Source organism: Moschus berezovskii, chromosome 2 (assembly GCF_049115385.1).
Source record: "Moschus berezovskii isolate FMDL1 chromosome 2, NW_MosBer_1.0, whole genome shotgun sequence".
NCBI classification, from domain to species: Eukaryota; Metazoa; Chordata; class Mammalia; order Artiodactyla; family Moschidae; genus Moschus; species Moschus berezovskii.
The window spans coordinates 46,056,615-46,084,364 of record NC_142461.1 but is presented as its reverse complement, the minus strand read 5'-3'; the positions used below and the strand labels follow the sequence as shown (position 1 = coordinate 46,084,364).

The 27,750-nt window shown below is 44.2% G+C and overlaps 1 protein-coding gene across 1 annotated transcript; it reads left to right on the top strand.

Moving 5' to 3' along the window:
• Positions 1–139: 139 nt before the first annotated feature.
• Positions 140–5,566, top strand: FZD7 (frizzled class receptor 7). The gene has a single exon (XM_055398203.2). It carries the CDS (start codon positions 140–142, stop codon positions 1,862–1,864), a length of 1,725 nt encoding a protein of 574 aa, XP_055254178.1. The 3' UTR covers positions 1,865–5,566.
• Positions 5,567–27,750: the final 22,184 nt, after the last annotated feature.

The following is a 27,750-nucleotide window of genomic DNA, read 5'->3' as shown; positions in this document are numbered from 1 at the left end:
CGCGCCGCCCACGGCCCAGCCCCGGCGCCGGGAGGACTCTCATGCGCCCGGCGCAGCGGCGCCTCCCCGGATCCCAGCCTCTCCCGGCTGCCTGGTCGCGTTTCTCGGGCTGAGAGTGCCGCTGCACCCGCGGCCGGCGATGCGGGGCTCCCGCGCGGCAGTGTCGCGCTTGCCTCTGGACCTTTGCACCCTGGTGCTGGCGCTGCTGGGCGCACTGCCCGCGGGCGCCGGGGCGCAGCCGTACCACGGAGAGAAGGGCATCTCAGTGCCAGACCACGGCTTCTGCCAGCCCATCTCCATCCCGCTGTGCACGGACATCGCCTACAACCAGACCATCCTGCCCAACCTGCTGGGTCACACGAACCAAGAGGACGCGGGCCTCGAGGTGCACCAGTTCTACCCTCTGGTGAAGGTGCAGTGTTCTCCCGAGCTGCGCTTCTTCCTCTGCTCCATGTACGCACCCGTGTGTACGGTGCTCGACAAGGCCATCCCTCCGTGCCGCTCTCTGTGCGAGCGTGCCCGCCAGGGCTGTGAGGCACTCATGAACAAGTTCGGCTTCCAGTGGCCTGAGCGGCTGCGTTGCGAGAACTTCCCCGTGCACGGCGCTGGCGAGATCTGCGTGGGCCAAAACACGTCGGACGGGTCCGGGGGCGCGGGCGGCGGCCCCACCGCCTACCCTACCGCACCCTACCTGCCCGACCTGCCCTTCACCGCGCTGCCTCCGGGGGCCGCTGATGGCAGGGGCCGTTCCACTTTCCCCTTCTCGTGCCCCCGCCAGCTCAAGGTGCCCCCCTACCTGGGCTACCGCTTCCTGGGCGAGCGCGACTGCGGCGCCCCTTGCGAACCGGGCCGCGCCAACGGCCTTATGTACTTTAAGGAGGAGGAGAGGCGCTTCGCCCGCCTCTGGGTGGGCGTGTGGTCTGTGCTGTGCTGCGCCTCGACTCTCTTCACCGTGCTCACCTACCTAGTGGACATGCGGCGGTTCAGCTACCCGGAGCGGCCCATCATCTTCCTGTCGGGCTGCTACTTCATGGTGGCCGTGGCGCACGTGGCCGGCTTCCTGCTGGAGGACCGCGCGGTGTGCGTGGAGCGCTTCTCCGACGACGGCTACCGCACGGTGGCGCAGGGCACCAAGAAGGAGGGCTGCACCATCCTCTTCATGGTGCTCTACTTTTTTGGCATGGCCAGTTCCATCTGGTGGGTCATCTTGTCGCTCACTTGGTTCCTGGCGGCCGGCATGAAGTGGGGCCACGAGGCCATCGAGGCCAACTCGCAGTACTTCCACCTGGCCGCCTGGGCGGTGCCCGCTGTCAAGACCATCACCATCCTGGCTATGGGCCAGGTGGACGGGGACCTGCTCAGCGGGGTGTGCTATGTGGGCCTGTCCAGCGTGGACGCGCTGCGGGGCTTCGTGCTGGCGCCCCTGTTCGTCTACCTCTTCATCGGCACGTCCTTCCTGCTGGCCGGCTTCGTGTCTCTCTTCCGCATCCGCACCATCATGAAGCACGACGGCACCAAGACGGAGAAGCTGGAAAAGCTGATGGTGCGCATCGGCGTCTTCAGCGTGCTCTACACGGTGCCTGCCACCATTGTTCTGGCCTGCTACTTCTATGAGCAGGCCTTCCGCGAACACTGGGAACGCACCTGGCTCCTGCAGACGTGCAAGAGCTACGCGGTGCCCTGCCCGCCCGGCCACTTCCCGCCCATGAGCCCCGACTTCACCGTCTTCATGATCAAGTACCTGATGACTATGATCGTCGGCATCACCACTGGCTTCTGGATCTGGTCGGGCAAGACCCTGCAGTCTTGGCGCCGCTTCTACCACAGACTCAGCCACAGCAGCAAGGGGGAGACTGCGGTATGAACCCCGGCCCCTCCCCCACCCTTCCTTCCCGCCGCCGGGGGTGGGAAAGGGGCGGTAGGGAAAGAAGTGCGGGGTGGGGGGACTTGTTTCTGGAACCTCCTTCCGCACCAGTGAGAAGTGACCTGGAAATGAGAAGATACATGTAGATATATGTGGGTTGGGAAAAGAGGCCTGGGTGGAAAGACGGTTTGGATGAAAAGACTTCTGGCAAAGACTTGCAGGATGATGCTGGTGATGGTAACAGTGATGTTAATCATGTGCGGTACGGGCCGCCCGGGGCCTGTCGAAAAAGATTGAGATCAGAAGGTTGCTGTGAGTTCTTCCCGGCTCTGGGCCGAACTGGGACTGTGAGCGATTCCCCTGCTGCAAGACAAGTGGCCTGTCCTCACTCCTGTGAGGCCCGGGTGAAAGGTACAGCTGTCTGCGGCCGCCGCTTTGTTGGGAAAAGGGAGGACTCCCTGCAGTGTCCTTGTCAAGCGGTGGTCAAACCATAATCTCTTTTCACTGGGGCCAAACTGGAGCCCAGATGGGTTAATTTCCAGGGTCAGACATTACAGTCTCCACCTCTGCCTCCTCCCCGCCTGTTTTTCTTCCTCTACTCCTTTCAAGTCTTGTAAAATAAGCATTTTAAATTCTTGGGAGGCCTTCCTCCTAGAATCCTGATGCGAGGATGCAAAAGAAATGACAACATTTTGCAACAAGGAAAAGGAGGCGAGTAGTAGGTATTTCTACTACTTTTTTATTTTCTGGGGAAGCAGGAGGAAGAAAGAAGGCTGTTTTATTTGGTTTAATATCCTGAAAAGAAGTGATGACTTGTTGCTTTTCAAAACAGAAATGCATTTTCTCCCCCTTGTCTTTGTTGTAAGAGACAAAAGAGGAAACAAGTGTCTCCCTGCGGAAAGGCACAACTGTGAAGACAGCAACTTTTATAGGCAAAGCAGCGCAAATCTGAGGTTTCCCTTTGGATGTTAATTTGGTTGTAATAAACATTCCTTTTTAAGGAAAAGTGAAGGGCGGTGTGCTTCCATACCCCTTTCTGTCAGAGGTACTGACTTGGCAAAAGGAAATACAAAGGGTTTTGCTGTGTTTAAGTAAATTTAATTCAGAACACATGATTCAACAGGCTCTGTTAAAACATTCAGGGAAATCTCTCCCTTCGTTTTCTTTTTCTTCCCTTAAACCTGCATTTAGGTTTTGTTTCGATTTTTTTTTCCCCCTCCAATTTGAATCCTTCAAGATAAAAGGAGAAGCATAATGCCTTTAGCCTCATAATAAAGGAACGTCAAATTTTTTTAAAAGTCAAAGGAGCATTTTGTCCTGTTTTCTTTGTTCCATAAATCCGTTTATAAAATATCATGTGTATGCTGACCCTGTCTTTGTGTGGCTGGGTGGGGAGGTGACCTGCAGAAACGACAGTGAGTGAAGAGGACAGTTCAAACCACAGGCCCCATTTTTAAGGAAAGTCATTAAAAGAAGGTAAACTTCAAAGTAAGTCTGGAGTTCTTTGAAATGTGCTGGATGACTTAAATTTATTAATCTTAAATCATGTACTTTTTTTCCCTCTATCATAGAACTCCAATTCCTTTGCGTAATGGTCTAAAGCTGAACAGAGAATCATGGGAGCTAACCTTTACTCCACCTTTGACATCACCCTCAATCCAGCAACACTATCCTGTTTCTCAAAACAGTCTTTAAATGCTGTTTGAAACAGTTTTTAAATCATAGAGGGTACTACGAAAGTACAAGTTGCTTTATACATGTAACGTTCAGTTGAGTGAAGCTGCTTTTTATATTAAAGTTTAACATTGACCTTATGTTTCTTAAACCTCCAAAACTGTCTCTTTGTCAGGTTTTTTAAATGCCCACTACACAGTTTTTGGCATCTTTTGTGTTATATCTCTTGCATGTGAAATTTGTAAAATAGAGACGAGTGCAGTATGTATATTTTGTAAATCTCCCATTTTTGTAAGAAAATATATATTGTATTTATACATTTTTACTTTGAATTTTTGTTTTGTTTTGCCTTTTAAAGTCTACAAGGAAGCCCCACTTTATCACATGTACAGATCACAAATAAATTTTTTTAAAAATACAAAGTGAACGTTTATTTAGTTTATAGTTCCTATATAAGCCAAAGAACAGAATTTTGTATTATGGAAAGATGGTATAGAGGGACACCCACTGAATATGTCCCTCATAAAAGATGTTATATATATGAAGGTCTTTTTCCTTGCCTTTTAAAATACAGAGTTTAATGAATGCCTTAACTGTCCTTTAATTTTTTTTTTTTCTGTTGTTATTGCTTCCTGCCTCTCTTCCCACCACCCCAGCACACACACACCCCTAAGCATTTTCACATCCTGCCTGAATCATTTACTGAAGGAAGGTACAGAATAAGCATCTCTTTTAGAGAGGTGCTATCTGATCCATGTTTTCACTACCCTTCAGGCATGGAGTTCATATTTGAAAGAGGACTAGATATTTTTGGTCCACTTTTATGGAGATATTTTCCTTGGGGAGAATTCTGTGAATGTTTTTTTCACTGACCGGTGTCTTTATATTCTAAGGCCCCTTATTTGAATTGTTAGGGCTTAAATCCTGTGGGTTCAGGTGACTGGAAGGTCTGTACTTGATTCCAGAGATTATAATGGGAGCATTGCTCTGGGAGCCTCCCCGGCTGTAGGCTTCACTCTCCCTTCTAGGTCAACTGAGCTGGAGGTCAAGTGATTCCCCGAGGTGGCAGTGACTCAGCAGCTCCAGCAGTAATAGACTCCACGCCTGACCCCGGCATGGCCTCAGAAGCCACTGAAACTATTCTTTCCTCTTGCCGGGGAGGCTAACTTTGGAATCAGATTAGACCAAGAAGCCTTCACTATCCAGGCGCTTTGATATTCAACAGTCCCTCAGAGAAATGATAAAGGCATTTTAAAAACTTCCATTTTCAAGCCTCACCAGATTTTTTTTCCCCACTTTAATTCAGGTGTCTGTTTAGAGTCCACTCATTCTCCGCAGCCATCACAGCAACGGACAGGACGCTGCTCCTTTCTCCTTCCCTCCCTCAGCTCTAAATTTCGGCACTTCTAAAGCTCAGCAGAAACAGTTCTGTTTTTGTTTTAATTAACAGGCTCGCACACACATGGCTGGTGTGTTTTACAAACACAAGGAATGAAAACCAGTGACAGACAGTCCTCACCAGGAGGAGGAAGGCGTGCGGCTACACAGTGTGTGCAAAGCGGCTTTAAGATCCTCCTGGGTTTTGAACATCACAATGGGTGTGAGGTCATCTTAAACTGTGAAGATTTTGGCGTCTAGGAAAGAAAGAAAAAAAAAAGACTTCAAGTCTCTTAAGGTTTATCCAGTTTTTGCTCATAAAATGACACCTTTTAGGTTAAAGCATGCCTCTTTTAACACCACACTAATACTGCCTGTTAAGAATGTTTGCTTTTAAGAGTCGATGGAAGGCTCCCAGTGGGGTTTTTTGCTCTCAAATTAACTGCTAAAGGCACTTAGACCCTTCTGTGGGGAGAGCGAGGTGGCGGTTCCTGTCAATGTGTCCCCTTCCTCTAGTCAGCACGGCCTCGTCCTTCAGAGCTCTCTCAAACTGAAGAGCACTGGTCTTTAGTGAGGGAACAAAGACTGCATATGAATAAATTACTACCTGCTTTTTTGTAAGCAAAGATGAAAGGGTTCTCTTTCTTTCCTTTCACACTGCGGTGTGTCCTAATGTAGTCGATTCTTACCTAAGACTTTTAGAGGCTCAGGGATCTTTCAGGAGGTGCATCTTCGCAGAAAATTGGTGAAAGAGAGTGTGTATGGAAGGGCATGTGTGGCGTTGAGGAAAAACACTGGTGGGAGTCTATACAATATGCGACACCTAATCTTTTAAAGTAAGTTTGTGAGAAATCTTGGTGAGAAACAAATATAAGTCCTATTGACAACATCTTACCCATTAAAGGTAGGTCTTTTTTTTCTTAATGTGTTTGATAGAAAATAATGATATTAGCAATCCTCTGGACAGAACTACAGGAGTCTAACAGCTGTAGGTTTGAACCGTGTAATTATACTGGGAAATTCTCTTCTAACTCTCCCATCTTTAATTTCACTGAAAAGGCAGGTGGCTATTTATAGATGGTATATTTTTATATATGCATATGTGGACAGTGAATAACAGTCTACAGGGCTTCAGGAAATAGTATGTGTGGGTCTGTTCTATTTTTCTCTTATTTCACTCTCAGTGACATTAATGTAATTTGATAAAACTTGGTTCTTCAACTCTTACTTTTCAACTTGTAACATTTCTTACCTCTGAATCTATATTCCTCACATTTCATACAAAAGTAAACTAGTTAAAAGGGTACCGTTAAAATGTCAAGTCTTTGGTAAACACACTGTGCCTCTTACTCTCTGGTTGGAAAAAAAAAAAGTTCTAATTGGAATTTTCTCAATTAGTGCCACAGTGGTGGAAAAAAGGAATTTGACCAAAACAATTGTTTATTATAAGTGATCCAGTCCAAGAAGTACTAATCAAGCAGTCACTACAGAAAAGGTGCTATACCAGGGGCTGGAGGGATTCCAGATAAAAAAAAGACACACTCCACCTGAAGTAACCTGGAGTCTAATTCAGGATGAATGAGCACAGCCTCCCCAGTGGAGGAATAAGCAACTAATTATCTTTCTAGACAGAACGTGGTAAGTCATCACAGAGGCCCAAATGTTATTTGGAATAATATTACTTGACATTTGGTGGCATTTACTGTTTTAAAAGCTGCTTTCACACTCATTATCTGACTTTATCCTCAAAATTATTGTAACAGTCTTATGACATGGAATAAATCCTATTATAAAAATGAAGAAGCTGAGGAGCTTAGTGTGTTGAAGTGACACGGGAAGAGGAAGGGATCATATCCCATCCTCAGATTTTGAGCTCAGCCCACTTTCTATAACATGTCACATAGCCCCTCTCTAAAGGTACTGTGAGGGTGAGTCGTGGGAAGGACCCTTCTAATGGCAGAGGGTGGGTATCCAACAAGAATGCCTTTCCCAAGAACTCAGATTATGTGATTCTCCATAATTTTCATCCTCTTAGATTGGTTCCTTCATCTCCAGGGGCCTTGCTTTCATCAGCTGATGAAGATGACATCTGAGATGAAGACCTTCCTCCAGGGGCCTGTGAGTCCATGCGGCCAGTATGAAGGCCGAACTGGCTCGTCCATTTGTGGACCGTCCACAGCTATTTTGAAATCCCAGACTGGTTGTTTTACCCTCCTGTAGACCAGTGTGTCCCACCTCTCAGCCAGCCAAGCCAGTGTGTGCTCAGTGAAGAAAGATGAACTTCCCATTGGCCTTTTTAAGCCCAATTCAAAAAGTAAGATCATCACTGTATTACTGTACACTGAAGTCAAAATACAAGTCTGGGAGGCTATCTAGTCTCGAGCTAGCTACCGTGCCTCTCCTCATGCCTCTTTGTAGCAATTGCTTTCTGCCACTGGAAGCATGCCTTCCTCAATACCGAAGGGCTATGTTGCATCATATCTTCCTGGTTTCTCTCAAAGACCACATCCATATTTCCTGGTTGGCTGCAATCTTCTATCTTGGAATTCCCGTTGCTGGATATTTCACAGCCAAGTTGGCATTCTATGTGGCTGAAATAATAGGACAAAGGTTTTTGATTCTGAACAGTTAGTTATACCAGCCAAAACCTTAAATGTTTCTCTAGGTCATTGTCCCTAAAGCCTCTTTCAGAAGACTTCAACAAAATAAAACTGAAGCTACTGTGAGGGATTCCACTGTGCCTTGGCTGGGGGTCTATCTCACTTTGGAATGGTCCTTTTGGGGAGCTCAAGTCCACCTCTTTTGTAATTGACTTTCCTTTAAACTGCTTCCCACCTACAAATCTATTTATGTGGTGTAGCCCTGGCATCAGTTCAGCTTTGAGTTCAAGAAGTGGGTCTCCAAGAGACAGACATATCAGAAGCAAGAGAGGGCATTTAGGAGGCAGAAACAAAGGGAGGAAGAGTAAAGAGATAAAGTGCCCTATACTCCATGAATGGAAACAAACTGCTCAACCGGTTTCAGTAAGACAACCACCTAATATTACTCACTCTTAGAAAAGGTAATCCTTCAACTTCAGTGTGGTCTTGCAGATTCTGGAGGACAATTCATTCAAAGAGAAAAGCATCTTGGGGAGGGTATGGTGGGATAGCAAATAGGAAGTGTAGTAACTAATAATGAAACATGTGTGGCATAACCTAGCACCAGTTATATATTTTCATTTCCAAAGGAAAACAAATGGCATGTAGCATTTAGTTCCAGATTCCAAATCTGGGATAACTGGAAGGAGAGATGAGTGGCAGCTGGTCCCTGAGTTGCTTTTTGCAGCAGACGCACAGAATAAGCCCTCCTGTTAAAATCATGAATTATCTTCAATGCCAACAAATCATTTCTTGATGACCTAGGACATGCCAGATGCTGTGCCAGGCCCTGGATATAGCAGCCTGACTTCTGGAAATTGTTATCCTGAGTCTTAGCCAGAGCTAAGCACATACTTCTCACCTCACATATTTCCCACTCCAGCCTCTAGAATAGGGAATAGGCCAGAAAAGCCATTCTTAGTGTTTACAAACTCTTTCTCCCCACCGTACTAAATTACAATAAGTGGTTAGTGGTGTCTTGATCACACTCTGAAGATGGAGAAACTGATGGGGCTAAAAGCAGCTTGAGTGCCACAAGTAAACAAAAGCCAGGCCATAGTGAAGGACACACTCAGGATTCCCAAAGACCCTGAATGTGGCCATCTTTTCCACCAGAGCAGTGGGCTTCAAATATGATGTGATCAGAAGAAAAGGGACCAAAGGGGGACAGGGGAGTGATGGGTGATTTCCCAGCTTTGGGAAAGGGAGCATGATTACACAAACACATTGCCAAGGGCAGTGAAGACTGGCTCTTCATACTTTGATGATATCATCATTGTCTTTATCATTGCTAACATGTATTAAATATTGGCCATATGCTAAGCTCTTTGTACAACACAGCACAGTATAGCAGTTAAGATAATCCACACATAGCCCAGAACCACAGTACTTGATACCTGATAAGTGATGGATAAATGTCAGCATTACTATTATTAATATATAATTATTTTATTTATTCTTCACAATAACTCTGAGAGGTTGGTATCATCCCCTCCACCCCCAGTTTACAGGCTCTGAAAGGTGAGCCTCAGAGCAGCAAATTGACTATAGCCTGTGCCCCCAGTCACCCAGCTACAGATATTTACTGAGCTCTCAAAATCTTCTGAGCATCATTCTTTTTAAATTAAACCAGGATTGAAGTGAGGGTAAGCAATGAGAATAAGTTACATAAGGACAGAATGGAATCAAGCAGGACTTTGGCAGTGCTAGTCCCAGAAAGTGTTTGTTTGTGTGTTTGTGTGTTTTGGTTTTTTTAGTGAGAAGCAGAAGACTCATAAGTGCTATTTAAATTCTGAGGGCTGGATGCTTCCTTGTTCTTGCCTGAGTTTCTAATTTGGGGTTCAAGGGCTTGGCAGCAAGAAGGAACCTGCGGAAGTGCTTCCCAGAACTGACCCCCACCCCAGATGCAGCCCTCGAAGGGCTGGTTTGAGTCCCTCCAGAGGCTTCCTCAACCTTCCGCGCCAGTTCCAGCCTGAGAGTTGGGACAGGGGCTTAGAGGGAAGACTCCTGCTCCTTGTTAACCAGGAGTCAGTGAGTGGGAGCATAAGGACAACAGCCCTCGTGGGGCAGAGACCCCCTTCCTAAAGCCCTGTTGCAAGAATCACAGGAGCCTCCACAGTACTGTTATCATGGATATTATGTCAGTGTTATCATATCAAAATGATAATATGGTAGCTTACTCTGTGCAGGTTCTGTGTGAAGCACCTGCATTAATGTGATCTATACAACATTATGAGTTGGAAACTATTCTTTTTCTCATTTTATAGGCTCTCAATATGGGATTCTGGAATCTCACTGAGCATCAGAGTTGAATAAGAGAGCAAGTGTGGAAGCATCCTACCCTAAATACCCTTGTATTGTCTCCAGGTTACAGAAGGGGCAACTGAGGAACAGAGAATTGATCTGGGCCTTAAGGATGTAGTGCGTGTGTGTGTGTTAAGTCGCTTTAGTCATATCCAACTCTTTGAGACCCCATGGACTGTAGCCCTTCAGGCTCCTCTGTCCATGGGATTCTCCAGGCAAGAATACTGTTGTGGGTTGCCATGCCTTCCTCCAGAGTATTTTCCCAAACCAGGGCTCAAATCTGCATCTCTTATTATGTCTCCTGCATTGGCAGGCGGGTTCTTTACCTCTAGTGCCACCTGGGAAGCCCTTAAGATGTAGAATGAGGCATATTTTAGGTCGGTTTCCCCCTTGGAGTGCTCTTTAACAAAAAGAGATTGAGGGGAAAGAATGAAAACAATTCCAGGGACTGTGGTTCAATTCTTCTTCCTCCCACCCCTGGCTCTGGAAAGTGTGAATTCTCAGGGAACACTCTGTCTGTTGTTGCTGTTCTTTAATAAAAAAAAATAAAATAGCAACAATAAATCCAGTGCATTTGCAGATAAAGAAGTGAGAGAGCAGTGCCTCTGCCCTGATGGTGAACACCAGGAACCCTGAGCCCACTGCACCTCCCCTGCCACATTTCTGCAGGCTTGCGACATGTGCCTGTGAGATAACTGGATTTCTGACTGGGAGAAGGGTGTAGTCGTAGGGGACTTCATAGCAGAAACTGGTAAATAAGAAACGCAAAAGGTTTTGCCCAGTACAATTATCTGCCAATCTGCTCATCAAACCCTGATAGTTAGATATAAGGAGAATCCAGACGCCCTTCATTTGTTTATGGGACTAGGTGAACTTTAGGTTGCTTAGAAATTATAGAGTCTCACAGAAAATCGAGTCATGCATAAAAGAAATGAAAGGTAGGTGGTGGTGGTGGTTATGTGTGTGTGTGTGTGTGTGTGTGTGTGTGTGCAGACTATTGTAAATAAAAGGAAGCTTGCATATGAGAGATAGTTCAAACTGAAATTTGATGCTCTAATGGGAGGCAGACTTGAGGGGAAACTCTAAATGTTAAGGTAAGATCTTTTTTAATTTAATATGTTATTTAAAATGTACCTTACATGTATTCTACCCCCACATCCTCTGTTTTCCTTTCTCAGTCCTTCATGATTAACGCTGAATACTGTGGTAATAGCTGCATTTCTGTTAACTTCGCGGTCTCATTCAGTGAGGGCTGACATGGATGTCAAATGGCATCCATTTGACACCCTTGCATAAAGACAAATACCAGCCTAGAAGGAAACTAATTTTTAGCAGAAAGGATTTGTTGCCATTTTCATCACCATCTGCACTTAGCATTTCCAAGGAATGAAACTGATAAATAACATATTTTCTTTAGGAAAAAGTCAATGCCATATTAATTTGCCACCAGTACTTCCGGCTTCCAGCAGAGCACACATTTGCCAGTGCTTCTAGCAGCTTTCTTAAAAAAGCCAAAAGGCTTGATAAAGTCAGAAGAGCCCCAGAAAATGAGAACAAATGTTCAAACCAAATCATCCTCTCAAGTCACAAAGACGTTTCATTTTACTGCTAGAACCAGTGGCTGACAAAAAAGAAGGCTAAAAATTAAGCTTTCAAGTTCTCTGTTCAGGGTTTGGGGTTCACTTAGGGGAATTCCCTCCACAAAAGCGGATTCATATTTCATCTAAGGTGGGACTCTATTTCACTCTAAGAGGTAAGTGAAACAGTAATGAAATTCAGTTAATTCATCTCTGATAAGAGGAAGGCGACACACAGTTCCTCCGTTCACCAAGTGGGTTTTGGTCTACAGATTGTACAAATGTTTACTCCATATAACCAAATCCCCTTTCAGTGCACACCACCACTGTTATGCATTTATAACTGCTCTGTGCTCGTCTCTCAGCATTGCCCAAATCTGTCCTATCGGTTGCAGTGGTGGCTGAAAAAAGTCTAAAGTCGATCTCTGCTGTCCAATCAGAATCTACCTGAAATGCTTTCTTATTTTGAAACCATAAAACACAATTTTTTGCTAGTCAGACCACCAGCTTGGGAATCTGCTTACAAATAGAAATACTCAATGGGTTGCACCTCCAAGACAGATACAGCATGGGCAGGATAAACATTATGGTGTCTCTCAATCCTGGCTATTTGATTTTTTAAAATGAAAGAACTTAACCCAGGGTTAGCCTTCTGCATAGGACCAGCCTTTAAGAAAAAGCAGAATGGAGTTAGCCTCATTTTCCTCAGGGACACTTCTTTTAACCTAGAGATCCTTCTTACCTGTCACTCTGAACCAAGAAAAAGGAAACACAAAGATGGAGTGAGTAAAAAAAAAAAAGATCAAAGGGAAAACCCAGGAAGGAGAGAGAGCAAGATAGCAAGAGAAAATTCTGAACACAGCCCTGCTTCTGAGCCACTGACACCTTGATTCAATCATTCCTTTGACAACTACTAGTTGACTTCCCATCTTTAGTCTCATCCCCTGTGCCCCCAGAATTATGATAAGTGGTAACATTGAGGGTTTTGATGTACCAAGCACAAACTCAGAGTATGCTAAGCACATCTTAGCTCATTTGATTCTCTCAACAACTCTCTGAGATGGATACTGTTATCCCAGTTTAAAGACAGGGAAAGCTGAGTCACCAAGAGGTTAAGTTACTTGCTCAAGACCCCTTGATTCCTATGCAGTACTGCATTCCTCTTCCTGCTTTTTTTTTTTTCTTACCCTGACTACTGAATTATTGGTGTACATAGAATAGGCTCTGTTTCTTTGAAATATCTCTAAAACTGTGATTAGCTTTTCTAGGGATTGTGAAATATATTTATTTCAAGTCATGTGTTCCTGGTTAGCAGGGTATTAGACCCTGTTTTTTCCATGATCTATGTTTAATGACTTCACCCCACATGGCAGGGTATCACAGGAGAATCATGGCCACCAGTGGGGGAGCTGATGACTGGTGGAGCCAAAGTGGATTTGGACTGAGTTCATCTCATTGTGTTCTTACTTTAAAGGGGTTGCAGGGGAGCCCAATAACAGTCTCCCTTGGGCACAGTGACTCCAGAAGATCAACATCCAAGTCCACATGACAACTGTATGTGCTCCCCAAGTGTTCATTCTGAGTCCAGTCTCCAAAACCCCTATGAAAATGAGTGATTTGAGAAATAATGACAGGTTCCCTAAGGAGTTTGGGGGTTGTTTGGGAAAATGAGTTAATGGCTCCCTCCCAACATTAAAAAAAAAAAAAAGTCAGTGCTATTATTCCAGTCTGGGGAAGTAACTTGGGCTCAGTTGTTTAGTGCATGATGCTGAGATGGTCAAAGGACAAAAGGATGTCTCCAGGCCAACTAGACTCTGCCATCTCCTAGCCTGACATGTCCCCTTTCTCTACCAGAAGCATCCTGAGTAAGAGAGCACTGCTGGAAGAATAAAGTCGAGCAGGCATCTCTCTACCAGAGAACTAGTAATTGTAACTCCTCTATGGGACTCGCCTCAGGGGAGAAGAGGTGGTTATAAGGGAAATTGTACTCCCCTGTTGTTGTCAGGGCTGGCTTGCTCGTCTGTCTTCCCCTGCAGTCCTGCAGGCTCTTAACATATAAGAAGCACTGTGGCTGCCACAACACGGTCAGTATTTTACTCTGCCAGCAGCTGCAATGTATCTTTGGCTCTATCCTCTCCCTTAACCTTGAGTCAGCCAATCAACCTGGATTCCAGTTCCCCTATGACCACCATTTCTTTCTTAGATCACTGTAATGTCCCCCTAACTGGGCTCCCTGCCTTCACTGTGATCCCTCCTCCAAGTCATCCCACTCCATGCCAGAGGGAAACATGGTAAACTCAGCTATGTTTCCTCCTTATTGAAAACCCTAAACTCAGCATACAAAGTCCTCCGTGGTTTCTGTCTAACTCTCCAGCCTCAGCTCTCAGCATTCCAGCTCTGTGAAGAGTACGCTGGTAGTGCTGATCTACTTACACCTGTCCTGCACACTCATAATTCACACAAATTCTTTTTTTACTATTATTATTAAAGTATGGTAGATATACAATATTGCGTTAGTTTCAGGTGTACAGCAAAGTGATTCAGTTATATTTTTTCAGGTTATATTCAATTATGGGTTATTATAAGATATTGATGGAGAAGGCAATGGCAACCCACTCCAGTACTCTTGCCTGGAGAATCCCATGGATGGAGGAGCCTGGTAGGCTATAGTCCATGGGGTCCTAAGAGTTGGACACGACTGAGAGACTTCACTTTCACTTTTCATTTTCATGCATTGGAGAAGGAAATGGCAATCACTCCAGTATTCTTGCCCGGAGAATCCCAGGGATGGAGGATCCTGTTGGGCTGCCATCTCTGGGTTCGCACAGAGTCGGACACGACTGACGCAACTTAGCAGCAGCAGCAGCAGCAGCATAAGATATTGAATATAATTAATTCCCTGTGTGTGTGTGTGTGTGCACTCAGTCCCTCAGTCATATCTGACACTTTTGCAACCCATGGACCGTAGGTTGCCAGGCTCCTGTGTCCATGGGATCTTCCAGGCAAGAATACTGGAGTGGGTTGCCATTTCCTATTCCAAAAGATCTTCCCAACCTAGGGATCGAACCCACATCTCTTGCATCTCCTGCGTTGCAGGCAGGTTCTTTACCATTGCACCACCCATTCCCTGTGCTATAGTGAATCCTATAAAAGTAAACTTGTTAGGGAATCCTAACAAGTAAATCCTTGTTGATTTTCTATTACAAAATCATTTGTTGATGAAAGGGAGAATTTGTAGCTATTTCAACTGCTGAAAGTTTCATGCCCCTTATTGGATGCACTCCAGCTCTCTTCAAAAATAGACAGGAATATAGATCCAGAAGAAACTCAGAGTGGAGACCAAAATACCTCCACCATCACCCTGGGACACTCCTACATCACTCTAGAACAACTAAGGAAATTCCACGAAGAAGGAATACTGGTGGACTTTAAGCAAGGTCATTAAATATTATTAGTACCTAGGCAGTGATTTGTCTTATATTTAGTTTCTGGTGCCCAGCATAATATCCAATACAGAGAGAAGCTCAGTGTACTGGGTTGGATAGTGTCCCCCCGCCCCAAATCCATGTCCTTTCCAGAACATTGGAATGTGACCTTATTTGGAAATAGGGTCACTGCAGATGCAGTTAATTGAGTTAAGATGAGATTATACTGGAGTATGGTGAAACCTTAATCTGGTTTGAATATTGTCCTTGTAAGAAGAGAGACACACGAAGAGAACATCATGTGATAACAAAAGCCGAGATTGGAGTGATGTATCTGCAAGACAAGGAATGTCAAGGACTGATGGCAACCACCAGCAGCCAGAAGAGGCAAGGACAATTGTTCCTCTGGAGCCTACAGAGAGAGCATGGTCTTGTTGACATCTTATTTCAGACTTCTAACCTCCAGAACTGTTAGAGAATAAATTTCTGTTGTCTTAACCCACCTAATTTATGGTAACTTGTTATGGCAGACCTAGGAAATTAGTATACTCAGTGAATGTCTGTTTTGATAAATTAATGAATGAATCACATGTGGAAAATTATTTGGAGCCAAATAAAGTATCAGCACCCTTAGGAATATGACTAACAGGTTATCAGGCAAAATCAATTTCTCCTGCTCCATGACCCATAACTAGATCAGAGCTGAACACATAGCTGGAACTCTACTAGTTTTGCTGTAGACTGGCTACAATACCTCACTCCAGTTAGAGAACAAAACTAAGAACTTAGAGGTCCTTTGCAAGGAAGCATAGATCATTTTGAAAATCTGATGCAATTATGGGCTCAATCTCCAGAAAGATGTATAATATGGTCAATATGCCCAAGATTGCAAATTATTTCCTCCTACCCAAAACCCACTGAATCAAGATTAAGAACCCCTGAATTAGAAGATACAGGTAGACTATTTAGGCTTTTTCACCAATTCTTTGGACACATTGAAAACAGAGAAATGCACAAGTTGTTTTTCCTTTTTCAAAGGCCTTGCCAAATCTGAAGGCCTCCATCATTTGCCTGGGCTTCGGGACCTCATCAAAAACTGAAGACAGGCTATGGGTGAGCAACCCAGTCTGGAAATACAGAGACCTGAATTCTAAAGCTTTGCCATGTAATTCTTTTGTTCTTTCTCTCTTCTATTCACACCCAGCTCCAGTAAAATGTGGATGCTTTGGGGGTCAGAGGACAGGTTAATGAGATAATGCTGGTAAAGTACTTTGCCCCAGGGAAAGGTTCCTATGTAAACATGAGATATTATTAGACATTATCAAACTTCAGCATTGCCAGCATCGACCTAGCCAGTGGTGAGTCCTTTTTCTTATCTACTGTTTGGCCAAATTGGGTTCTTTCTCTAAGACAGAAAGTATGGGAGGTCTCCTGCAGCTGGTGTTGGGGATTCTGATAAGTGGACCCTATCACCTCCCCTTGAGCAGTGCAAACAGCTTATTTGACTACATTTGATTAAAGGCTCCATCCTTTACTAACAGTTAGCCCTAAATCTCTTTGTGCATACAAATGAAAGCAATAATCTTTAGGGAGTTCTTCCTTTGCTGTGTGTGTTAACTTCGATGCAAATTATTCAAATACATCAACAGGAAAATAAATGTTATTTCATGTCTGGTGGTTGCAATTTTTTTTATCACCTATAAGGAATGATTGGGCTTCCCTGGTGGCTCAGAGGTTAAAGCGTCTGCCTCCAATGCGGGAGACCCGGGTTCGATCCCTGGGTCAGGAAGATCCCCTGGAGAAGGAAACAGTAACCCACTCCAGTATTCTTGCCTGGAGAATCCCATGGACGGAGAAGCCTGGTAGGCTACAGTCCACAGGGTCGCAAAGAGTCGGACACGACTGAGCGACGGAACGGAACGGAAGGAATGATTACATAGAATTTCCCCCTTTATTTCTGGTATTCTTGTGCAATTTGAAAAAAACAGAGAAACGTGATGACCATTGGTTTCGAGGACATTGGTTTTAGAACTAATAAGCATAACAAAAAAAGAAGAGGAATTTCTACAATTAGTAAATTGTTGTTATACTCAAATGTTTCAAGCTAACATTTTTTTACACTCCAAAAAAAGGCAAAAGAAAAAAAGGGCAATCGCTTGAGTTCTATGGGAATTTGTTTAAAAAAAAAACCTCAAGGGAGCTTTTTTCATCATCAGAATTGACAAGGACATGGTGAACTAAGAGAAACCTAAAATGACAGCAGTAATTTTCATCAACATGAAGATGACATGGAATTTTAACTCAGAGCCTTAAGAAATCCCACTACAAAGGGAAAAGTGTTCACCCACAATTACCCACTCCTCATGCCACATACTAAGGGTATCTGACATATGATATTAGTCAGGGCTCTGCATTTGGTCAAAATACATATTACCAAAATTCACCAGTCATGCATTTCAACCAGAAGAATGGTCTTTCAAAGAGATTATTGAACCCTAACAATGCAGAGTTTGAGCATGTTCTCTCCTTCCTTCCTTCCTCTCTCCTTCCCTCCTTTCCTCCATCTTTCCGTGCTTCCCATTATATATCAGGCACTGTGCTAAGCAAAGGGGAATGACATGCATCCTACTCCTGTAAGATCAGGAGGTTTTGGCAGTTATCGCAAATTTAGATAGACAAAGATGCACTTTGGGGTGAGGAAACTGTCTTTGATGTGGGGGGCGGGCAGGAAGTTGGAGGAGCAGAAGAAGGATAATTGCTAAGAATGATTGCCCTTGGGAGGTCCTATTTCAAGGTCCTATTTTAAGACAATTTTGAAAGGCATAGTCATGACCTACTGCTAATATTCCCACTGTGTTACTTCCTCTACTTTCCCTCCAGTGGATCAAACAATTAACTCAGAACTTAAATGACTCCCCTCAAAAACCTATGATATATATGTTTGTACCCAGGGCACATGTGTTAATATCACAGGCTAAATTACAAAGGTATGGTATTCTCTTTTCCTCTCTGAATAGTGTCGTAGGAACATTCACGCCTCATCAAAAAAGGGAAAAGGATGAATGAAAAGGACCCCAAAAAGGTTTTACAAGAGGTATACATTGAAGTTGTTCAAATACATTTTTAACATTTACTAAAAATAGCTCTGATTGCAGGAGAAAATAAAGTAGATGAAAAGCTTCTAATCAGATTTATGCTATCTGATCATGTAATTACACCTGGCTTTTAGGCCATTCTAACAAGTTTATTTGAAAAGGAAGAGAGATCATTGTTTATTGGAATGGCAATAATTTGGGTTTCTTTAATTGACTCCTGGTGTGAATACGTTGATGCCTGCTGTTCTCTAAGAGGCAGCATGGAAAGTTTCCAGGAAAAGTTCACATTCCAGGGACAACTTTGGAATCTACTTTCCATTGCAACCCAAGTCTGCCACTGGGGCTTAAGTTCTTCCCAAGGAAACACTGGCTTTCAAAGGCAGCCTCACCAGGTGGCAGTCACTGTGGCTGCACCAGGGGTTGGCCAAGGAGCCCAGCATTAAGTGGGGCCATCAAGGCAATGGAAGGCATCTCTGAAACCTCACCTTCCCTGTGTCCAAAGCACGGAGGGCGCCAGAGGCTGTGACTTCAGGAGCCAACAGTGAGCATTTGGAGACCGCATTAACAATTTGACACTGAGTCAGTCCAGAGGGGCTACAATGAAGTGGGGGAGGAGAGTGCAAAATCTTTCTCCTTCCAGGGCTCTCAAATGCCCCAAAGCAGTGTTTCCAGGTGCCCACTAAAATGAGTACATTCCAGAAGAATTTAATAAAGTGCAAAATAAAACTAATCCATAACCTACTTGAAAGCAGAGACACATTTCAAAGTCCCTCACTGCTCTAAGCTCTAGTAAACTGATGTTTTCTTTATGGGTGTTTCAGGTAAGAAGGAAGGTAGCCAGCCACTGGGGGCCTGAAAGAGAAAGTGGCAGGTTCAAAGCCTGGTTTGATCCTTAAGGCCTAAAAGGTGACCGGCTCTGGACACAGCTCTCACAGCTGCCATGTGCTCGGCACACCTGTGGCAAGTTCTGCCTCAGTTCATCCTTAAAATGACCTTGCAAGGTTCACGGTATTATTCCAATTCAGCAGATACAGAAAAAGAGGTTGAAGGAGGTTAAGTAGCTGGTCCTGGATCTTCTGGCCAGTATTTAAGTCTAATATCCCAGTTTCCTCTTTTTTTTTTTTTTTTTTTTCTATTTGCTTTTACCCTTCCATTAAATGGAGAGTCATCAGTCAAAGGAGAAAAGAAAGCTTCCCCCATTTCTCCATCTGGCCCACATGGTTCGCTTGAAGGATGTGCTGAACCAGGATAGGAGCAGAGCAACTTCTCTTTCCTCCTCTATTTCTCTCAGCACCTTTCAAAAAATACACTCCTAACCACTTCCATCAGACAGAAGATGGAACACTCCTAATAGTCAGAACCGTCTTTCAAAGCACAAATAGCAAGTCATGCTGCTGCTTCAAAGCTTTCAATGACTTCCTATCCTAACCCCTTTAAAACTAACTCACAAGACCCCACTTGACCTGGTTTTTACCTCCCCTACACTCATCCTTTACTATCTTCCCCTTCACCAACTGCTCCCCATACCACACTGGCCTCCTCCCCTTGGTCAGACCCACCAAACACTCTTACCGCAAGGCTTTCAGTGAGGGCATGCTATGACCCTGCTGCTTCCGCTTAGCCCAGCAGACTCCTTTTCTCTAAGGGTCTCACCTGAAATGTCCTCTTCAAGAGAATCTCACCAACTTTACTATCTAGTCAGGTGCCTCCCCACTCCATCATTCTCCATCCACATTCCCTGTTTAATTCCTTTTTGAAACTTATTATAACTTGTAATTATGTATTTTTGTTTTGTTGTGTACTTATGGTCTGTTACCCCATCTGGGCTCCTAACACAGTGCCTGGCACATATTAGATATTCAAAAAATATTTGTTAAATGAACAAATGTGCTAGCTCCAAAAACTGTTTTATTATTCTTAACAGAATGGCAGTAAAAACCAGTCTCCTCCTGAGAGGTTATTGAGCTCTCCAGAGAAGAGTGAGGTCTGGGTGTTTATACATGGCTGAGCACTGGTGCAGAAACACATATTGCAAACATATTCTGCGCAGTGTAAAAATGATTTTGTCCTCTCAGCAACGCTCCTTCCTTCTGAGAACTTCCAACGTGTACAGAGTGACCATGAACCCCCCATGCTGGAATAATGTGGACCATCACACTCCATGAACATGGCCGTTCGTGGTGAGGGTACCCATCTGACCTAAGCTGGGCCAAGTTGAGCTTTCCCTTGGGACTCAGAATGGGAACTGAAAAGGGAAATCAGTCTCTTCTGGGGTCTCTGAGTTGCAGGATGTAAAAGGCCAGAAGCCATTAGCAGCCATCTGACAGTCCTCAGAAATGAGAGGCAGCAATAGCATCCGGCTGCCATTTCCATCTCAGATTCTGCTTGTTCTTAGATGCAGGAACTCAATATCATCAGCATCACGTGTGCTTAGTCTCTCAGTCGTAAACGACTCTTTGTGACCCTATAGACTGCAGCTCCTCTGTCCATGGGATTTCCCAGGCAAGAATACTGGAGTGGGCAATCATTCCCTTCTCCAGGGGATCTTCCCAACCCAGGGATCAAATCTGGGTCTCTTACATTGCAGGAGGATTCTTTGCCAGCTAAGCCACCAGGGAAGCCCCATCAGCATCATAGTTCACCCTTTTTTGCTTAATCTAGTTTGCCTTAGGTTTCTGTCATTTGTAACAAAAACAGTCCCGACTAACAAAATAAACCTTTCTTTAAAAAAATCAAACTCTATTTAAATAAATAATTAGCATAATAAGAAAAAATTAGGATCCCTTTCTAATCATCCTCTAGGTCTGCTTGCTTTTCTCTGGGAGATTTTCCTATATGCACTTCTTACTGCCCAAAGTGTCTCTCACCCTGGAGAATACCCAATGGCGCCAACTTCTAAAACACAGTGGTAATTGGAAAAGGGGTGAGAAATATCGAAGCAAATGCAGCAACAGATTTGGAATGCATTGAAGACACCCACCTGGCACCTCCACAAAGACTGTCTGTCCAGGTCCTCCAAGGAGCAGACGCCACGAGGGGATTAGATGTGCAAGGGATTTATTATGAAAAACGCCTGTTAGGGAAAATGGGACGGAAGCCAGGAGAACTACCAGGGACAGGTCTGACCACATGAAGAGGGGAGAAGAAAGTTTGCACTGGAAGCATCCTAGACTCTATGCAGTTCTGAAGAAGCAAAGCTACCAGAAGTCCTGGAGCCAAAGCCACCCCCACCAGCATTGCCTGCATTGCCTGCCACACCAAATCTGTCATTCTCAGTCCTCCACGAGGAACGGTCTGCGGGAAGCTTGGCCTCGGCGCCAACATGATGATGGAGCTCAGAGTGCACAGGTGGGGTCCTCGATCAGTTATGCTCCACACAGTCGGAGATCCGAGTGGTGTTTCTTCATGGCCACCACAATCGGCCTGTTTTCTTCACAACACCCCACCCAGTACCTATTTCTCCACTTGAATATCCTCTGCTCCTCTGCCCTGAGCCATACAAGCTGAGGTACTCTGTCCCTCTGAATTCCCATAGCATCTCTCCACTCCTCTCTTATACAACTGAATACTTTCTATATTGTCTTACTTTCTTGAAATACTTTCTATTTTGTGTTGTGTGTGTTACATGCAGCATACCCAGATACAACTAATTCCTGGAAAACACGATTCTGTAAGGGGGAGGAGGTTACTTGTCTCTTTGCTAACCCTGAGCACCAGAATCCTAAAATGAATATTGTGAGTTTGCTTCCCTTAGATATCCGCCGTATTCCCTTTATTCTCAGACTCTATTTGTTCACATCTTCACCTTTCTAAAATCAGGATGCCGCTTATATCACGTCAAAGAAATTTGCCACCTGCTGGCAGGAGAGTGAGTTGAGACAGAGTTGTCATTGTCTACCCATGGGAGAACTTAGCGAAGCATGTTTACAATAAGTGAAGCAAATATTTATTGCTGAAGGCATGACTACACTTTCATGTTTTCTAGCAAACAACAGTCAAGCATTTCAGAGGACATAGAAAAGGGATTTGCCAGTCTACACAATGGGCACTATAATTACATATGATAAAAACTGACGCATCTCTCAGGAGAAACAGAATTTTTAAAGTTAAAGGAGGTTGGAACAATCAACTCACTCATTGCAAAGTCACCCGCAGGTGCCAAATATCTTTCTGAACCTTCTGGATGACTTTCAAGACAAGCAGTTTACCTTCCAGAAAGGAGTAATTTAATTAAGAGTAGGACAAAACTATGAGTTTAACGGAACAAGAAATACAAATGAATCCCTAGTAGTCTTTTGCTGTTGTTGTTGTTGTTGCTTAGTCTCTAAGACATGTATGACTCTTTGGGGACCCCCATGGACTGTAACCTGCCAGGCCCCTGGTAGTCTGCAATATGACTAACAATTAAAATGCCTGGCCTGCACTTGCTAAGGAGATCAAGATCACTAGGCAAGGTGATAAAAAGCAGAGAATCCCCATAATGCTATGTACAGCTGCCAATGGTCAAAAATGATTCAGAAAGAATCATCTGGCTGAACTTAAAAAATGTTTATCCTCATAAGTTGAATGGAGTACCGAAAAAAAATGTTGAGATAAATGTTATTTTTAGCATTCAGATTTACAGTAGTTTTTTTAATCCTTAAAACCTGTTATTAAATCAGGAATATATCTTAAAATATATGACATCTTGGAATTGAGGAAATAGGTTTAACATACTAATAAATGGAATGGTTAACTTTTGATTCTATGTTAACACCCAAAGAATTTGTTAAGAATAATGAAATCTACACCCCGTAATGAGAATCTGTACAGTTTACAATATTGAATTGGCAAAGCTCAGTATATGTATCACAATTTACTCTTTCTCCTTCACCTACGGAAGACATAAGTAAAATCAGATATGGAACTCTTTTTTTGCCAGGCTGGGGTCCTGTGGAATTATTTTCAAACAAGTGTTCTAGGGAGTCACTACCAACTGCTTCTACTAGGTCCATAACATTTAACCTATATGCCATGCCTGTGATATATGTTTTTGTAGACTTAATTCCAAAGAATATGCAAGGAGTTTTAACCCCAGTCTCCTCTTTCTCCATCCTAAGGATTAGTGAAAACTCACAACAGTGTGGCCAAAAGGACCATTTGGGGATCAGCTTGGAATCTTCTTGCAAGTTCTAGCGCCTCTAGACCTTGTGTACTCATGTTGCTGTGGCCACCCCACCTTGTTAGTAACCACAAAAAAATTTTGTTTACATATTTACTCTTATACAACTTTTAAGTACCAAGCACCTTTCAACTGTGGAGTAGAAAATGGCAACCCACTCCAGTATTCTTGACTGAGAAATCCCACGGACACAGGAGCCTGGCAGGCTACGGTTCATGAGGTCACAAAAGAGTCAGACATGACTGAGCAAGTAAACAACAACAAATCTCTCACTTGATGCATATGAAAGATTTTCTTTCTTAAAATATGCCATACTAATGCTTGTTTACTACCTATTCTGCCAACTAATAAAAATAGCGGTGTCAGTCAGTTCAGTTCAGTATGTCATAAAGCTGAATTCACTAACCAAGGATTCTGGGTCTTTATTCTCTTGGTCTTTAACCAGTGGGCGCTATCCTTTGTTAGAAAGGATAAGAATCACTTCCTGCTTAGAATCCAAGCTGAAAATGTGTTCCCACTTCAGAGAGTCTTGAAACTTCCTGTGTCACACCATCAAGATTCCCCTGGGGAAGGGCAGCTTGGAGTCTTAATACTTAATCATGCCAAGCCCAGTAATGTGTAGGCTCACTGTAGCATGTCTTCTTTTCCACTGCTAGGATGTAAGCTTCCTGAGCCCAGGAACTATATATTTATCTATTTACCCATATCACACTATCTTTTATCAAAGCCTCCTTGTAGATGATCCATAATTTTTTCCTTTTATGAATGTAAAAACTATTTGAAAAAAGCTCAAAGACAGAGAACACTTCCACTGCACCAGACTACACCTCCATTCCAATCTGTTGTAAGTCCTGGATCTAAAGAAAGAACTAAGGAATCTTATTGTTCTTATTACATCCTCTTCATCTCCATCCCCAAGAATTCCTGATATTCAAGGAATTCCTCAGTCTAAAAAAATAAATAACCATAGAGTCTCCTACCTGCTGCATGTGGTTCTCAATGCTGGCTGAACATTAGAATCACCTGAGGAGCTCCTGTGAATAAAAATGATCAGTGTCAGGGCCCTACTTCAGAATAATTTAATCAGGATCAGTGGGGGTGGCACATCAATCCTCCTAGTCCTTGCATAGCCCCGCGTGACAGATGCTATCATCCCCATTTTCCAGATGAGGAAACTGAGGCTCAGAGATGGGAAGAATTTTTCCATCACACATCTAACAAGAGTTGGAACAAGCCTAGTCCCCAAATGACTCTCAAATATATGTTGTTTTTGTTAAGTGTCCTCAATAGCATCTTTTAACAACTTGTGAGGTAGCACCATGCAGAGCCCTCACTCGGCTAAGCTGCAGGCAGGCTGGTGTCAAACACAGAGACGCATTCATCTGCACACACAGCTGCAGAGCAGGACCTTGGCTTGCCAAGCAGAGCAGCCACAAACCCGAACTGTCTCTGAATTGTCAACTGTCCCGTTACATCTCGGCACCACGACCAGGATGACGGTTTTCTCTTGAGAACCAGAAGGTTAGGGCAGCACAAATATTAGGATGGATGGCCAAGCCAAAAGTCAACATCTTTTCTAAAGATTACTGTGCATTTTGAACACTTTAATTCCTGAATGATGTTATGTGTTTAAATTTCAGTGAGTATAATAAGGACATGGGATGACATTTGATTAAAAAAAAGAAAGATGAAAATGAATTAAATGGATTGGTATAGGTGAGCCAAAAGTGAGAACAGCTTGCCTTCTCCCTCATCTCTATTGATTTCATCTATCCATTCGCTAGACAAAACAAGAAAACTCAAAGTGATTTTCTGTAAGATTAAAGGATTCCCCTAAAATTTTATTAGAGAATCTCGTCAACTTTCTTCCCCCCAAATGCTGCATGAAGAGCTACTTTACCCTGTTCTTCTTAGCAAATCTGAAGCTGCTAAGATGTTTTGGTGTGGGTGGAGGAGACGCCAGACTCCCTGGGTTCTATTAGAGGCAGACTTCTTTCCCCAGCTTGTGGCAGACTGGGGACAAGCCTTCTACAATATGGATTTCGTTGTCTGAACTCCCTCAATTCAGCAACGCCCCTTGTCAGAGCACAGAGCCCGCAGTTATATCACAGATCAGCCCAGGAAACAGCGAGTCATGAATCACAGCAGCACATGGATTTCTGCCGAACAAAGAAAGCCAGCTCTGGGAAACTTTCTGGCCCTGGCTTTCCCTCTGTCCCAGTGGAAAAGCAGGTAATTTCCAACTGGTCCTGTAGAAAAACAGTACAAGGATCATGCAAGGCAGGTGTACCCAACCCAGTCCACTGCTTTATCTTCTCACATACACAAATACTATTTTTCATACCAGCTGCATCCTAAACCCGGAGTTAAGATGGTGATTAGTGGTGGTGGTGGGCGTCTCAGTAGGAGCTTTCTTAAGAAGAAAGGGCTTTGATTGAGCCAATGAAAGCTGTTGCCAGGGAACCAGATGCCATGAACAGGCCACTCCAGCAGCGTAAGAATACAAGCCGGGAGTGCTGGACTGAGCATTAAGTGTACTTGGCAGCCGAGTCCTATGAGACCTGTTAACCCTTTGTGCACCTAACCATGTCTAGACAGTGAATCAGGTCGAGGATTTTGGTAAAATCTGAAAAGCTCTCAGCCAATCCTGTTGGAATGTACTCCTTCAAAGATGTTCTTTCTACCTAACAACTGCCCTGCAAAACCTGATTTAGAAAGGGTTGGCATCAGAGGTGGGCATGCTCAAGGACTGGTTAAGGCCCACAGTTCTGCAGAGGACGTGTTCACATCTCACCACACTTTTTGTGACACTAGTGGGCCCTCTCAACTCGCAATAGGTATGCATCCAGCCTTTGGCCTCTGAGAAGGGACTTTGCTGCTCTAGGTGGGTCTGCTCTGTGAAATCAAAAGGAAATGCTTCCTCCCTCCATAAACACCTACTTACAGAGCTTCCTGGGGCCAGCCAGAGGTTGGCAACCTCTGCCCCACTTTAAGATTGTTGAGCGGAGAAGTGTAGGCACAGGCTGGCTTTCTAGGGAAATGGGGAAACAGGCAAAGCCCTGAGGATGGGCCTCATGACCTACTTCCCAAGGGAGACTTACCCACTGTCTTGCCCCAACCCCTCCTCTCCCTTATTTCTACCCAATCAGTCCCAAACCCAGGCATCTGCTCTGGGTCCCATTCCTACACAGCATAGTTAATTCCATCTCTGCAGAAGGACTTGCATCTGAACTTGGCTCTCTCGGAGATATTAATGCTTTTCCAAAGGAAACTGTAAAGGTTGAGTCACAGGCAGTGGGCTTACCTGTGGGCCAGTGGCTCCTGGGTTTACAAAGTGAACTCTAGCAGCAAGGGCCTTGAGGGGAAGTTCTCCCAGAACCCAGGCTCCCTGATGCCCCTTCCTCTTCCTCAGACTATCAGCTCCAGCTCCCTGGCAGCTCCCCTCCTGGGCTAAAAGTGAGGACACTGATTGGTACATCAAAACCTCACTAATGTGGGCAAATGGGGGGAGGTATTTGTGTACCTTGGGTTATACAATACATATGTCCCTGGAAAGATACAAAGGCTTTATACATCAAATTAACATTTTGCTAAAATGGTTACCAGACAGCTCACAATTTTCACTCCATAGTAGTTGCTGCTGCTGCTGTAGTTAGAAAGTGTAAAATCCATTCCCATTACTGAGTTTAAAGAATGAACTAGTAGCCCGGTGACAAAGCAGTATCTAGCTGTGCAGCCCAGCAACTTACTGTGAACAACACATGAGATTCCCTAGTGTGAGAAAATGGCTTTCAGGGCATCATTTTGTACAACGAAGCTTCACCACTGTGTGCTAATGGTGGGGAGAGAATTTCTGTGTATTCTCAATTGTGCGATGCCATTCAGTTCAATTCAGTTCAGTCACTCAGTCGTGTCCGACTCTTGGAGACCCCATGAACCACAACATGCCAGGCTTCCCTGTCCATCACCAACTCCTGGAGTCCACCCAAACCCATGTTCATTGAGTCAGTGATGCCATTAAACCGTCTCATCCTCTGTCGTCCCCTTCTCCTCCTGCCCTCAATCTTTCCCACCATCAGGGTATTTTCAAATGAGTCAGCCCTTTGCTGCAGGTGGCCAAAGTATTGGAGTTTCATCTGCAACATTAGTCCTTCCAATGAACACCCAGGACTGATCTCTTTTAGGATGAACTGGTTGGATCTCCTTGCAGTCCAAGGAACTCTCAAGAGTCTTCTCCAATACCACAGTTCAAAAGCATCAATTCTTCTGCTCTCAGCCTTCTATATACTCCAACTCTCACATCCATACATGACCACTGGAAAAACCATAGCTTTGACTAGACAGACCTTTGTTGCCAAAGTAATGTCTCTGCTCTTTAATATGCTGTCTAGATTGGTCATAACTTTCCTTCCAAGGAGTAAGCATCTTTTAATTTCATGGCTGCGATCAGCATCTGCAGTGATTTTGGAGCTCCAAAAAATAAAGTCAGCCTCTGTCTCCAGTTTCCCCATCTATTTCCCATGAAGTGATGGAACCAGATGCCATGATCTTAGTTTTCTGAATGTTGAGCTTTAAGCCAACTTTTTCACTCTCCTCTTTCACTTTCATCAAGAGGCTCTTTAGTTCTTCTTCAC